The sequence below is a fragment of the Haemaphysalis longicornis genome, unplaced genomic scaffold (genome assembly GCF_048455015.1).
Source record: "Haemaphysalis longicornis isolate Haplotype H1 unplaced genomic scaffold, Haemaphysalis longicornis Haplotype H1 scaffold_57, whole genome shotgun sequence".
Taxonomy (NCBI): domain Eukaryota; kingdom Metazoa; phylum Arthropoda; class Arachnida; order Ixodida; family Ixodidae; genus Haemaphysalis; species Haemaphysalis longicornis.
In genome coordinates, this window is record NW_027526400.1 from 270,907 (window position 1) to 284,630 (window position 13,724).

The 13,724-nt window shown below is 44.6% G+C and overlaps 1 protein-coding gene across 1 annotated transcript in view; it reads right to left on the minus strand.

Moving 5' to 3' along the window:
* Positions 1-1,815: 1,815 nt before the first annotated feature.
* The window catches only part of LOC144140950 (condensin-2 complex subunit H2-like), a 64,869-nt gene continuing 52,960 nt past the window's right edge, over positions 1,816-13,724 (minus strand). Inside the window, exons 16-18 of the mRNA XM_077672443.1 lie at positions 10,562-10,714; positions 7,641-7,814; positions 1,816-3,043 (exon numbers count right to left, since the gene is read on the minus strand). Of these exons, the coding sequence (XP_077528569.1) occupies positions 2,954-3,043; positions 7,641-7,814; positions 10,562-10,714 (417 nt within the window). The 3' untranslated portion in view covers positions 1,816-2,953. The remainder of the gene's footprint in view (positions 3,044-7,640; positions 7,815-10,561; positions 10,715-13,724) is intronic.

The window sequence follows — 13,724 nt, forward strand, 5'->3', positions numbered from 1 at the left end:
GGGCAGGGCATGTAATGCGAAGGCAAGATAACCGCTGGTCATTAAGGGTAACAGAGTGGATCCCTAGAGAAGGCAAGCGTTGCAGGGGGCGGCAGAAAGTTAGATGGACAGATGAGATCAAGAAGTTTGCGGGGATAAATTGGTCACCGTTGGCACAGGACCGAGGTAATTGGAGAATAATGGGAGAGGCCTTTGCCCTGCAGTGGGCGTAGATAGGCTGGTGATGATGATGATGTGGTGATGATGATGTAGTATTGTGCAATGATCGGGGATGATAGCAAGCCTACACCGTTAAAAACACGTTACAGAGCTGGAAATTAACAGATACCACTGAGCCCAACCAATGCTGCTTGTCTAGGCTATGGTTAGTCTAAAAGCTTATGTAGCAGCGGGTTTGTGCTAAATGCAACATTTGTAGGGCAAAGTTGCCTCTTGTTTCAAAATAAATTTACAAAAAAAGGCTAGAGGCATTGACCAATGCTGCCCAAAAAGGTTTTTAAATACAGGAAGGTTAACACACAAATGGTACGTATGATAATAAACATAAGTGAGTCTACACCAGTCATGGAAGCCACTTAAGATAACGGCATCGACAGCACACAGGAAATGCACTTTTCCACCTTGTCACAAACACTTGCTTTTGCTTCGTCGCTCAGCTTTGATAAAGACCACGTGAAAAACCAAGTTGCCTGATGATTTATTTACTCGGCATAAAACTCCATGACTACCGTAAATCTTGGGTGAAAAATATTAGACTGAAATTAAGACGTTGCACACAAGAAAACATCAGTTGTGCTTTAACATCAAAACCATGAAATGAGCAATTTTAGGCAGCCAAAAAGATATATACATATAATAATTACTGAACTGCATATACAAGTTTACTCTTCAATGAAAAATTTTCTCCTTTCAATAGGTCTTCAGCATTCTAACATTCCAGGTAGGAGATAAGCAAAAGCTCATAAAAGCAGCCTTATCACTACTTCGCTTTTTGAGCTACTTGTGTCAGCACAAAGTGCAACTCGTCAGTTAAATATGAAGCAACTGTAGCAAAAAGCGAAACAAATCGTTCTGAAATTACGCATAGTACGAAATATAGCGATCAGTTTTTGACCACACAAGTTGTCACAACATATGGGCTACACAAACCATCCGACCTAACACACTTGTGAGCTCATAATGAGCGACATTGCGTGGTCACAAAGGACATGAACACAAAATACAACTTAGTTCTATTTGAAATGAACTTGGCTTTGGTAGCTCACACGGCCTTGTTTCAGCAGCGAAATACTTTTTTTTAGCCAGAAAAACGCCATATAGAAAAACAAATGTTCGCGCCGTAGCGACGTAATGTGGGCAGTAGTGACGCCGTATAGACTGGCACTAAAACCACTCTTAAATGTGTTAACAGCACGTTACAATTCAACTGATATGATTGAGTGAACCTAGAGGCCCCACTACGATCACCCAGTCATGTTTTTTGGCAGTTGGTTAGGTAAGGCAGCCATCAATCACACAAACAAAATTCTGTGACGTTATAGAAAAGTCTCCTGACAGTGACTGTGGAATCGCCACTGTCGAATGTGTTTTCTTTAATATCACTGCAATTTGTTTGAAGTCAGCAATAAAATTGGTATTGTTGTGACTGGGCCAAAATAGTCGTTGTAATGAACTCAACTTATATTGTCTTCATGGCCCCTTTAATTCCAGTTTCACAAGCCCGCTAAAACGAACGCAACATATTAAAACGATTAAATTTCAAGAGCCCTACCTCTAAATTTTTTTCCATGCCACCCCAAAAATTATGCCTTCCATTTCCTGCCTGGCGAATAGGGACTTCGCTCTTTCGACTGACCTGTGTCGAGGTAACTAAGTCGGACAAGACTAAAAATACAGCGACAGACAGTATGAGAGAGAAGAAAAGAAGGAAACCTCAACTTTGCGCACTCTTAACAATGTCTCCTGGGCGTGAAGAGATGGAGCCGTGGGCAAGTTGCCCGCACCCTACTGGTGGGAAAGTAGTAGTTCAGCCGCAACATGGCAGCGGCAGCAGTGACAACAAGACAATACCGAATGATGTCCAAGAGTCCCTCAAACATTCCCACTTGCAAGGCTTTTCTTCAAATTCATGGCGGTGCTTGCTGATGCTGGCAGCACACTGACGAACGAAGCGTTTCCCACACAAGCGATTCCCGAAGCCACTGGTTTCGGGTAGGGCGGCTGGCATCCCAACCCAAGAATCATTTTTTCTGTCCCAGTCAAGAGTCTGGCTTCTGTATGTTGAAAAAGCTAATCAACTTTACGGGGTGGAAAAATAGGCTTTCTCAGATGCACGAGTGCCTCTTGTGGCATCAAAATCCTGGCCGTACACTTTCTTTAGCAGCATTAATTAGTACTGGCATTCGAGAGGTTGAAATATGCGTGCAATCCATTCCTGACACCAGAAAATCGTCATCCTCTCACTAAAAGCTTGCAAACGGCAGGCAAATTTAAAGAAGCAAGGACCCTACCTGAGGTGAACCTTTGGTGTAAAAACAATTTGTATTTCAAAGTTAAAAAAATAAAAACCATAAAACACAGCTTAAAGGATGAATGATAGCTTGGAATGCAATGTTCAATAATTATCAGGAAAAAAATAATGAATTATAAAAACATTGTGCTCTAACAAGAGTTGTCCTTAAAGCTTTGCGTGCCTAAACTGTATACTTCGTAAGACATCGCCTAATTAGGTTTGGCGATGCTTGAGATCACCAGCGGCAGTAACTACGTTTCGACCGTTGCCCCAAGGCCGACTTATTTTCTGAACAACATGAACCCCGAATTCATAAACCACATTCTTCGGTGCTTGAGGGACGAAGCAGGGGCGTCGATGCCTACGTAAAGGGCAAGTGCGTCGGATTGGCCAAAACGGTGCCGTTGTTGACCGCGCGGCCGGCGGAAGCCGCGGGTGCACTCAGAAGTCGGGGTCCGGGACCACGGGGTTCTCACGCAACACGTCACTGGGGTCCTCCGGATGCGAGCAGAAGGCCACACGCTTCCGGGCCTGGAAAACCGGTGCAGAGAAATGAGAAAGCCGCGTTAGTCGGCAGTAAAAAACTGCAGGCTGGTGTATGAAAAGTGCGACGGTGCAGGCAGTTTTAATAACCGACGTGAGGAGGCCCTTTTTAAGGAACAAAAGATACGAAGAGGACGAGGTGCACGGGTCGTGGTAGGGGAGGAGCACGTGAAGAAAGAGGAGGAAGAAGAGGGGACAAGGCAGAACAGGTGTGGAAAACTGAGGCAGGATGAACGAGGCGCTTGGCGAGTTCTCAGCTGGATGTCAACACCTGGGAGATCGCATAGCTGAGCCACGTCCTGCTTCTGGCCTTCAAGATTGTCAACAACGTTCCTACAGCTTCGGCAACACAGCTTGCGAGCGCACAGGCCACACAGCCACTCCTTCTCTCGGCCACGACAGCCCCAACAGCAAGACCGCCGACGCCCTCCACTAGCATCACAAGCTCGACCACAATGTGGGCCTGCATATTGGTGTCTAGGACCTCTTTTCGTAGGGGCTGCACTGATTATTTTGCTTTCATTTTCATTTCTGTACTCTCTCATGTATCTGTCCCGTGACTATATTTCCAAATCGCCTGATCCTTCTCTGCCGGGTCGGCCCAACCTTTCATTACAAACACAACCTGCTTTACAATGAACACCGGCGGCCTCATTCTCCTTCACAAGACGCTGCAACTATGTATGCTGACTATGGAAGCAGGTTTGAGACTCATAATTAAACAGCACAAGGATGACAGGATGAAGGAAGGGAATGAGCGATGTGCTTGTTATGTTCCCTTTCTTTTTCATCTTGTCTTTTCACTTTTACCTTGTGAAAAATAAGCTAATGTTACCTGCAAAGAGGAGATAAAATAGGATCAGTTCAGAAACATGAATTTTTCGTAAGCAAACTGGGCATAAGCATGATACAGTTGAACATCGATATAACGAACCTATATTTAATAAAATTTGCGATATAGCAAATTTTTTCAAGTTTTCTATCAAAATTTAGCTAAATGCCTGTATTTTTATCTCAATTTTACGATGTAATTTTGTGCGGTGCGCCCGATTTAACGAAGCCATGGCAAGAAAGGAAGAACGAAATTCCGGTCGAGGCATGTTATATTTTGCTTTTCAGAGCCTACATTGAAAATATTTGCTACTCGCAGTAACTCTTAAACGGCTAAAATGAAAGAAAAGCGGTGAAATCTGCGGTTGACAATTAAAAGTGATGAAAGAAGCTGCTTAAACAGCTAGCGGTCACACACGGTTTAATAGTGCGGCCACCATTTTGACATCTCCATTGTTGCCTACGCGAGCGCCCTCTATGCTTAGGCTGCTGAAGCCTACTTCAAGCTTTTTTTCTACGCGTCCTAGTTTACAGTGCTGCTTCTTTAGGTTGTGCTCGCTGATAACCACATTGTTATTTTGTTCGTGCATCATTTGGTGAGTCTTGTAAGCAGCATGAGCACTCCAAGGGAAAGATAAGTGTTCCGAACAAGAGCCTGAGGAAGTGTCGGTGAAACCGACGGCCACTGAAGTGATGGATGCCATCGACGTTCTGCGGAGGCACGCAGGCGCCCGCAAATGTTTTGCTTACGGACTTCCTCACTACGGCTTGAAGATCGAGTGCTGGTGGCAATAAATTGCTCTCTTTGAACGTGGTCATCATCGTTTCACCCGTGTTCGTTAGACAGCTGCGATGCAGAGAAATCGGTTTCTTCAGGGCTCAGTGGGCATAAAAGTAACTGCTTAATCGAATTTGGCCGGACGATATTTAATGTAAGCTTTCCGCTTTAGCGGGTGCACGTAAGCGCTGCTCCACAAGCGGTCCGCGTGTACCCCGCTCAATTCACAATCATGGCTTTATCTCGAGTGTCGTGGTTGCATCACGCGGCCACACTGCAGAGCCTTTCTACGTGAAAAAAGTCTGTCGGAAGTTTCATAGCACGCTGCCACTGTTGGCCCACCGCACCCCTCAACGCCGCGCCTAAGCCTACCACTGAATGGACGAAAAGCGGCCTAACTTAGAACCAGCACCTCGCCGGGGTGAAGTTCACATGGCTTGGACGCGGGTTCAATTGACTAACAGCATTTAGTAGTGACCGAAATGAAAAAAAGAAAAAAAAGTAAAACTAGTTTGTTATTTTTAATGAGGCGTTGCGGAAAAAGCACCGGTTTTACGACGACACATGAACTACCGTCGGCTATTCGAATTCCATTGCTTAAGTGTTGAAACTCTTAATTCACACAATTTTTAGTACAAATTTCACTTTAAGTAGAGTGGTAACTATATAGTAGTTGTTTCTGGGTGATGGGCAAGGTTTTGAAACCTCAATAACTGGTTAAATAAACTGTAAACTCACAACCTCGATTTTACGAAATTCTGGATTTAACGAAATTTCCGCCCCCAAGTACGACTTTGTTATATCGAGGTGTAACTGTATTACCACTTCATTACCAGTCGAGGCACATTTAATGATTTTTTATAGTTGCTGTCGTGGAAGTTACACGGTGTGTAACAAGAAAAATAAAAATAAGGTTACCAGCTCTTGCAAGGTTTGAACAAGGGTTGTTACTTCGCTCATGAACAAAGCTAAATTTTTTCAGAACCAGAGAGCAATACAGATCTGCCACCATCCAAATCGACTGCGTGTGCGAGTCTTTCTGACGATATACGCATCGCAGATGGGCAAATGTGCACTTTCAGATGTTGCTTCCTTTCAAGTAAACAACACTGAAACGAACTGGAGCCAGTGCACTTTTGGACACAAGAACCCATTGCCGAAGCCACTCCGTCACTTCAAGTTAAATTGGATTGACCTGCATCCTCTTGACTACAAGACACTGCAGCTCACAAAACTGTAGCCACTGCAATAGCGTGGGGTACTCCAGCACAGTTACAGCCTCCTCTGGAGGAAACTGCAGTCTGTTATGTCCAGGGGTAAAAGGATACAGGGTGGCCTATTGTTAGGCTTGGCTACGAGCCACGCTGTCTTGTAACCAAAAGAATGCTCAGTCATTTACAGACAACCATCAAGAGTGCCAACAAAAGGCACAGCCAGCGTTGAAGTGGCATGGGTGAAAGATGTAGCTTCCATGTGTCAAGCCCTCGCTGAAAATGCGTTTGCTCTAGTGCGTCTCAGTACCTGTTACCCATGCCACAGGCCAAGCAAGGCAATGTCAGAGTCCCACAGCGTACTCGGTCACAACTCCTCTAGAGAGACGCGGATACAGTCAAACCCCGCTTCAACGAAAATTCTGCTTCAACAAAATTCACTGCCGCTTCAACAAAACTTCCGTCTCAACGAAATATTTCCAATGCTCCGTCAGCTAGCGATAGAATTCATTGAAACAAAGTCCTCATGACAATGAACCATTTGTCTGGCTTGTTTACGCTCCAACAAAATTTTCACTCATTGGGGCAGGGTTTTAACATTTATTTTATGGTAATATAAGCGTAACACCAGCCATCTGTAACTTTTTGTTCCTTCGGGGCGCTAATTAGTTTCACTGAAAACATGCATCGTGCACCCACACCACCACCCATAAACAAAAACAAGCTCTTCATGCACACCATTGTTTGCTGGTGACAACGATGTGGCTGTCAGAAGAGATAATGCGCTCTGCTCCTGCTACAAGTGAGAGGGGGACTTCAGCTATTTGCAAGTAATCATCTCAGTAGACATGCCTCGTACCGCAATCAGTTTTGCAACTTCATTTCTTCCCTGGTAACGCGCTCTTAATGTCGGATAAACTACAGATACAATTTGTACGTTTGCTATGTGCATAAACATGATGTAATTGCACGTCACTCCTTTTTCAGAACACGGCATTATGCAGTCAATGATTCGGATAATACATGGGGCCATTTTTCTTGCCCTTCTGCGGTGTGTTGGGACAGATTTCTCCTCCACGAATTTCTCTCTTCAACTAAATTTTTGCTCGTAACGTCAATTTCACTATAGTGGGATTTGACTGCAGTATGCTTGTACAGCCTCCAAAGGCATGGTGGCATTTTATACACAATTAACAGGAAGTTGTACAGCCTGTTCATTTTGGAAGTAGGAATGGCAACACAAAATTGTACGTGCAGTTTAGGGACAGTACTAATGGAACACAATGATAGGCCCGGGATATTTTCCATTTTTAAAGTGCTTACCGTATTTGCAAGGTTCTAACGCGCACCACCTTATTTCGTTAAAACTACCCTTGAAATTTGCGTGCGCGTTACAATCGCGTACAAATTGTCTTTCAATGTTCCTGGCTTTAGTTTTAATGCTCTCAGGAAACTGGATAAGCATCTTTAGAAGCACAAGGAATTCTTAGTGCCGCAGTTGCGTACGTCAAATAAAGTATCTTCTGCCAGGTACGTGGTGTCATGTTCTTTATATCAGTGTGGTAGGTTCGGTGTCAAATTATTTTTCGAATTTCCATAAGCAAACTTTATTGCGGGTTACTATCGTGGGCAAGTATGGTACTCAGAACCGGTTTACTGCACTCACATCAGTTGTAACGCGAAAACCACGCGACCCTTACTTACACCTGTTCTCATCACGGGCAAACTGTGAGAAACGCAAGGATGCCTGAACCCCCGCACCCACCTGTTTGCGTTGCCTGGCCGGCTGGGAGGGAGGCGTGCCCATGACGGAGCTGCTGTCGCCAAACTCCTCCAGCTCCTGGAAGTGCTGCTTCCGCGAAAGCAGGGTAAGCTGCAGTGTGTCCATGCCTTGCTCTATGATGCCGTCTGTTTCCAGCTGCACGTTGGAGTTGTTTGCCTGGAAAGCGGGTCAGACAACAAGTCACAAAAAGTGAAGAGGTAAGTATCCGAATAGCAAAGTTTTACAACTAACAAGTGTTGGATTTCAAGAAAATGTTATGGCTTATTTCCACTTTCAGACCATGCATCCATATGCAGGGTCGGCAGGGGTGAGACAGCTGAATGAGATTTGGGAGCAGTTTTTGGAGCAGCAAAATCTTGATTTTCGAGCAGAAAAACCTTGATGGGGATCAGTTAACGACTTTTATTATGTCACCTTATGTGCCTAAAAAAACCAAATTTTAGGCAAATCAGGGGGGGGGGGGGCGAAGAGTGGACTTTTTAATCAGTTTTGAACGTAAATAACACCAAAATAGCCTTTCGAGAAAGTTTGTTCTACAAGAGTATCGCAAGGTATGAACTGCACTTCCTTTTACAAACCATTTTTAAACTCTCAGGCTTTACACATAGATAGCGTGCAGTGCCGTTGAAAATATCGAATTGAAAAACTAAGCAATCGTAAGAGATTTTTATTATCATGCGAATGCGTAAATTATTATTTGTGTAATCCCAGACTCGGCTTTAAGCACAAGTGTAGAGCCACGGCAAAAGTTGCGCAAAGCGAGGTGACAGTCGTCAACCCCACCAGCTTTCCCATTTCAGTCCCTAAGGTCACGTTCACTACGATCGTAATTTGAGTAACGTTGGTATGTTTACCAACCTCCCTTTTGGAATTAAATTTCATGGCAGATAGATGAATCATTACTACTAGCCCGTAATAACAGCCCGTCCCGCTACCGGACACTGCTCCAACATTTTGCGGCGACGTAGCCTGCGCCGACCCTTCTGCAGTGTCGACCGTCCAATTTCCGCCGCTCGTAAGCTCGCTGTCAAAGGCCGCAATAACTCAGCGTTTTATAACACCTCAATAAGTCCAAAAGTTCACTTCAGGCACGCACCGCGCCTCACACTCAAGGCCGAAACACGGTGAATTCGCGGGCATGATGTTGTTTTTGATGAACTCCGTCTTTCGAGTGGCGCAACTTCCCGTAACACATCAAACAGCTAAATGTAACCACCCCCATAGCCAAAACCACAGTAGAAACCTTCGAATAGCGCTCTGCTTGACCTAGAGTGAACTAGCCTGTACCACGAGCAACTGCTTCGCCCGCCGGCCATGTTTTCCAACCTTCACCACACCAAGATGTCCGTGCCCGTGATGTTGTTCCGGAGATACGGCGCTCCGGAAATGGCCGTTTTTTCATCAACTTGAACAAGTTTTGTCGCCTCAGTAAACATTAGTATTTTTACACAGGACTTTGCAATGGGTTTCGATGGGCTTTCAAAAGGTACGGCATTGAAAGGCATTGTTAAAGGTACGCAAAAGGCAAAAGGTACGGCATTGAACCCGACATTGACTTTCGAAAAAAACTGTTTCGCGGACAATTTTATGCGTTTTTTTATTGATTGATCAATAAATCAAACTTTTACGAACAACATCACCTTGGGGGTGGTGAAAAATTATGCCGCCAGAAAACATTTTTTCCCACTGAAACTGACGCGAGCTTTCAAATCCTTGGCTCTCATACTGTTTTGGAGCAGTTTGGCACAATTTGTCCAATTTTCAACCTCTTGGAGCAGCCTGGCGCAGGAAAACAAACTTTTATCAAAACTGCGCAATATGCGCAGCTGTAAACCGTGTAAGGGATGTTACCTCTTCAAAGACATGCGGCTGTGGTACGTTGGCAAAATCATTGTTGAGAAAATGCGTAAAATTCTTTCATTTTTAAGGCACTGGATAAACTGAGGCATGTAACAATGAAAAATGTTTGCATTTGTTGGCTTACACTCTTCTTGCAAAAACCTCGAATGAGTCAGTATATTTACAAATTATTGTTTATTTGGGGAAAATATATGCACCAAGTTCATAAAGTATAATAAAAGATTCGGCAATCATGCTGGATAGAAATGACTGCCTCTAAGAGTGCCATTTATTTAGTAAACCATAATGCTAAAAAAATAGAACTTGTGTGCATGGCTTTGTCCTTCTGCTCAACTGCCCAGCATCAGCTCTCCTATGTGTTCAACGTCCTTAGGCAATTTCTACGCTGTACACTGCCTCCGTTTTTACACACAAAGTGAATGCAATAGAGGATGGTTGCTGCCCAAAAGGCGAAGCCTTTCACACAAAGGCTCCTAAACAGCCCTGAATGCCATCCATGAGAATGTTTCCCTTTTTCCGCAAGCAGAAACACCGGGCCACTAATCTTGGCCCGCAAGAAATGCCTCAGCGAAGCAGTACCTGAACAGGATCGGTGCAGTAGTGTTTTAGGAAGTTAGATGCCCCCTCTCCCCTAAGCACAGATGACAACCTTTCCTTCTAAAGACAAGTTTTGCGACCCAAATTTTTGCACTGCTCTTAGACAAGCACTTTTCGGCCACAGCATAACAACCCGTGTGAACGCAGAAATCGGGCCACTATAAATGAACCAGTGCTTGCATAGCACTTCCTAGAACAGTACAGGAACAGCGATTGCACGCTTGCTGGTGGTGACAAGGCCCGCGGCTGGCAGGATCGAGGTGTCACTCTTTGGACAGCCAAGCCACTTTTCATTCGTTTTTCCTGACAGTGCTGCATCTAGCTAGCGCAGTTCTGCACGTGCACCAAGCAGCGACACTCCATTCTCAGAACACGGTGTCGATGGCCAGACGCTTTCACAAAGTATAGGGGTGATTAACTACACCGGGCAGAGTTGTGGCACTGACCAGCTGTAGTGTGGAGGCAAAGTAGCGTGGTACCTCCCAGACGGGCTTGCCCCTGCAGATGGAGCGGAAGGGGAGTGTCTGCTTGGACGGTGCGTCCGAGAAATTGTCCAGCACCCGGTTGCAGTAGGTACGGATGTTGAAGCTCTCCCGCTCCTGCAAGCACACCAGCAACGCCATCTCACTACGTGCAACCAATGAGAGGGACGGAGGGGCAGGGGTAAACAAGAAGCTGCTGCTCGCAAAGCCCGCAAACACATAATGGGGGGGGGGGGGAGAAGGGGGAATGAGCAAAACATAGAATGGGACAACAGGGGGATGGCTGTATTGTGTATTCATACTAATGCAAACCCACACTATCTACCTTGCAACTATTATCACTGGCATGACTACAAGATTGCCCACTGCTGCTTTTGTGGTTCATTTAGCTCCTCAAGAACGACAGCAATGCAAGGCCACTCCAGTCTATTGTTCGCTCTCACTCACTAACACTGCCTCTAAATTACTTCAAGCACTGGGCGTAAAAGCATGCCGCTCCTGATTTCACCAGACCCTAATCCGATTTCTGCGATACAAACTTCCCAGGCAAGTCAAAAGACAACACCCAGTCGCTAGATATTACTTACGAAAAGGAGAGGGCGTCAAACCGCCGGTTATACACACCGCCCGCTATTTAACTGCAGTTTCCTTTCCATACGAGGGTATCTCTGAAGGTCTAGTATTGCTACTTCGTTGAACCGTCTATTCGGACGGAGTCTGTAACAAGTTTGGACAGAATTTCCAATAAGTTTTGTACTGTTTCATTTAAAAAATGCCAGGTGGCACTGAAATGCAGGAAACTTGCAGTGTTGATTTTTTTTTACCTGGCACAAACTCCACTATGCCCATGCAAGCTATTACAGTGAAATCGCAATTTTTTTCACACCTCAGAAATATCGCTCAGTATTTGCACTTGAAGCATAACCATGGTTGAAAATTAGGAGACGGTGATAGTTAACTCTTCGGTTACCGCGAGAAAATTGACCAATTTTTAGGAATCCTAGAAAACTTTTTTCTGCCACAAAAATTGGCTAAGCACTAATTATAGAGGTTTGCAGGGCACGATTATACCGCATTGAACCTCAATCCTGCAAGCAAGGCTACAATAGCGAGTCAGAAAATGATAATCAATGGCAAGTTTATGTTTAGAGAGATAACTGACAGTGAACGTCAACTAGCATCAACCACGGTGTTTCATTTTCAACTTCATGCATGTTTTTCCGCATGGCATGCTTGTCCCGAATCTGTGCTGGCCATAAATCCAAAGCCAGTCATTGACAATATGTTTTTACGTTATGTGGGGGCAAATCGCTGCCTCTGGTACGTTGTGAAACCACCTGATTGCTTCCATGGAACCACCCAAAACTGCACATTTTTAAATGTAAACTGGCCTTCACCTCATGGCACGGGCACCAGGCGTGCTAACATTTGTTTTAATATCTGACAAACTGTTCTGCGTAAGTCAATTTTTTTCGGACATATATTTGAAATGTTTCCGTACAAAATGTATCTTTGAAATTTTTTCTACTATTGGTGGTTTGGTTTTGTCATTTTCTACGACAACTTGAAAAAACTGATTTTGATAATTTTTTCGCAACTATGATATATGAAAGCATTTAAAAACTGGTGTCACTGGAAGGCCGTTAAATAATCTGCATTTGGTGTTCCTGCAACTAGTGCGTAACAAATTTTTGTACACAAAAAATGTTTTTTTGGATTCCTAAAAATCGGTCAACTTTCCTGCGGTAACCAAAGAGTTAACTATCACCGTCTCGTAATTTTCAACCATGGTTACGCGTCAAGTGCCAATACTGACCAATATTTCTGAACTGGGAAAAAATTGCGATTTCACTGCAATAGCTTGCATGGGCATAGTGAAGTTTGTGCCAGGTAGAGAGTTTGTTTTGAGTTTTCACAGGATTAAAAAGGCACCTCAACACCACTCAATCACTGATTTGTAAAACAAGTATAATAGAATGAAAAATGGTCTGAAGATAACATACACTATAATTTTGTGGTTTATGGAAGAGCTGTTGTGGTGGGCACGATTTACTTGTAAAATAGGCAAATCAATCCATCAATGTGAATCGACTTGCTTCTTGTCTAATAGCGTCCTTTCGAAAGCCTCAGAACTAAACCAAAAGGTTGTCAAAATGAACCCACCTCTGACATTTAAAACCTTCATCCGTGTGATGAAGTAGGTAATGCAATGCTGGAGGCATAACGAATATAGTTGGCCATGCAATTCATGCTGTCGTCAGATGCAAGGTCTTTACACGTGCACTGTCACCAGATCCATTCGCAATGCGACAATAAAAACAATGTGCCTGACAACAATGGCACTATCAACATCTGTTACAAGGCAAGACAAGCCTCTTCCGTGCTATAATGTGACAAAGGCACCAGCATTGGTGACAAAAACCCATGCTGACAGCAGCAGCCAACTTAAATCACAACATTCGACCGTAAACATAAGCGACACACGACACACCCATGGGCTGCTGATGCATGAAGCCCATTCTCAAGTGTAAAAACCAAAGTTATATCTTTTTACCTGCCACACCACTCTTCGGGACACGCACTGAACGGCTTGATCTTAACGATTAGGCTAGATGACAAGCAGAGACATCACCCCTCATCCCACGCCAATCTACCTACAGTTTTCGCATGGCGGTTTTCGCAATTTCAGCACAAGTTAAAACTTTCTGCAGTTGCTTCCAGATTGCTGCCAGCGGTTAAAAACTTGGGTTTGTGCGGTGCATTGCAGAAATGTGCTGGAAATTCTGACCAATGTTTTGCCATACATGTTGTGCCCCTTACTTTTGACTTGTGTTAACTGCCGCTGAGCACCCACACATACTGGTGACTACTGCGCCACTAGGTGAGGACGTGTATTTAACCCTCCTCCTCCCTCCCACTGCAACGCAAGCAGTTCAGCTGGCCCCTTGGCAACAGTGACGCAGTTGCGCACAATGTTGGCCCCAACATCAGACCAGTGCGTATTCGAAGCCCACGACGCATCGCAGCCAATGGGGATATCTGGCCGGCACACACCCGCAATCGCATCCACAAACCGTTCACAGCCAGCCAATAAGAATCAGATGTGAATTTAGCTGCAATTTTACTG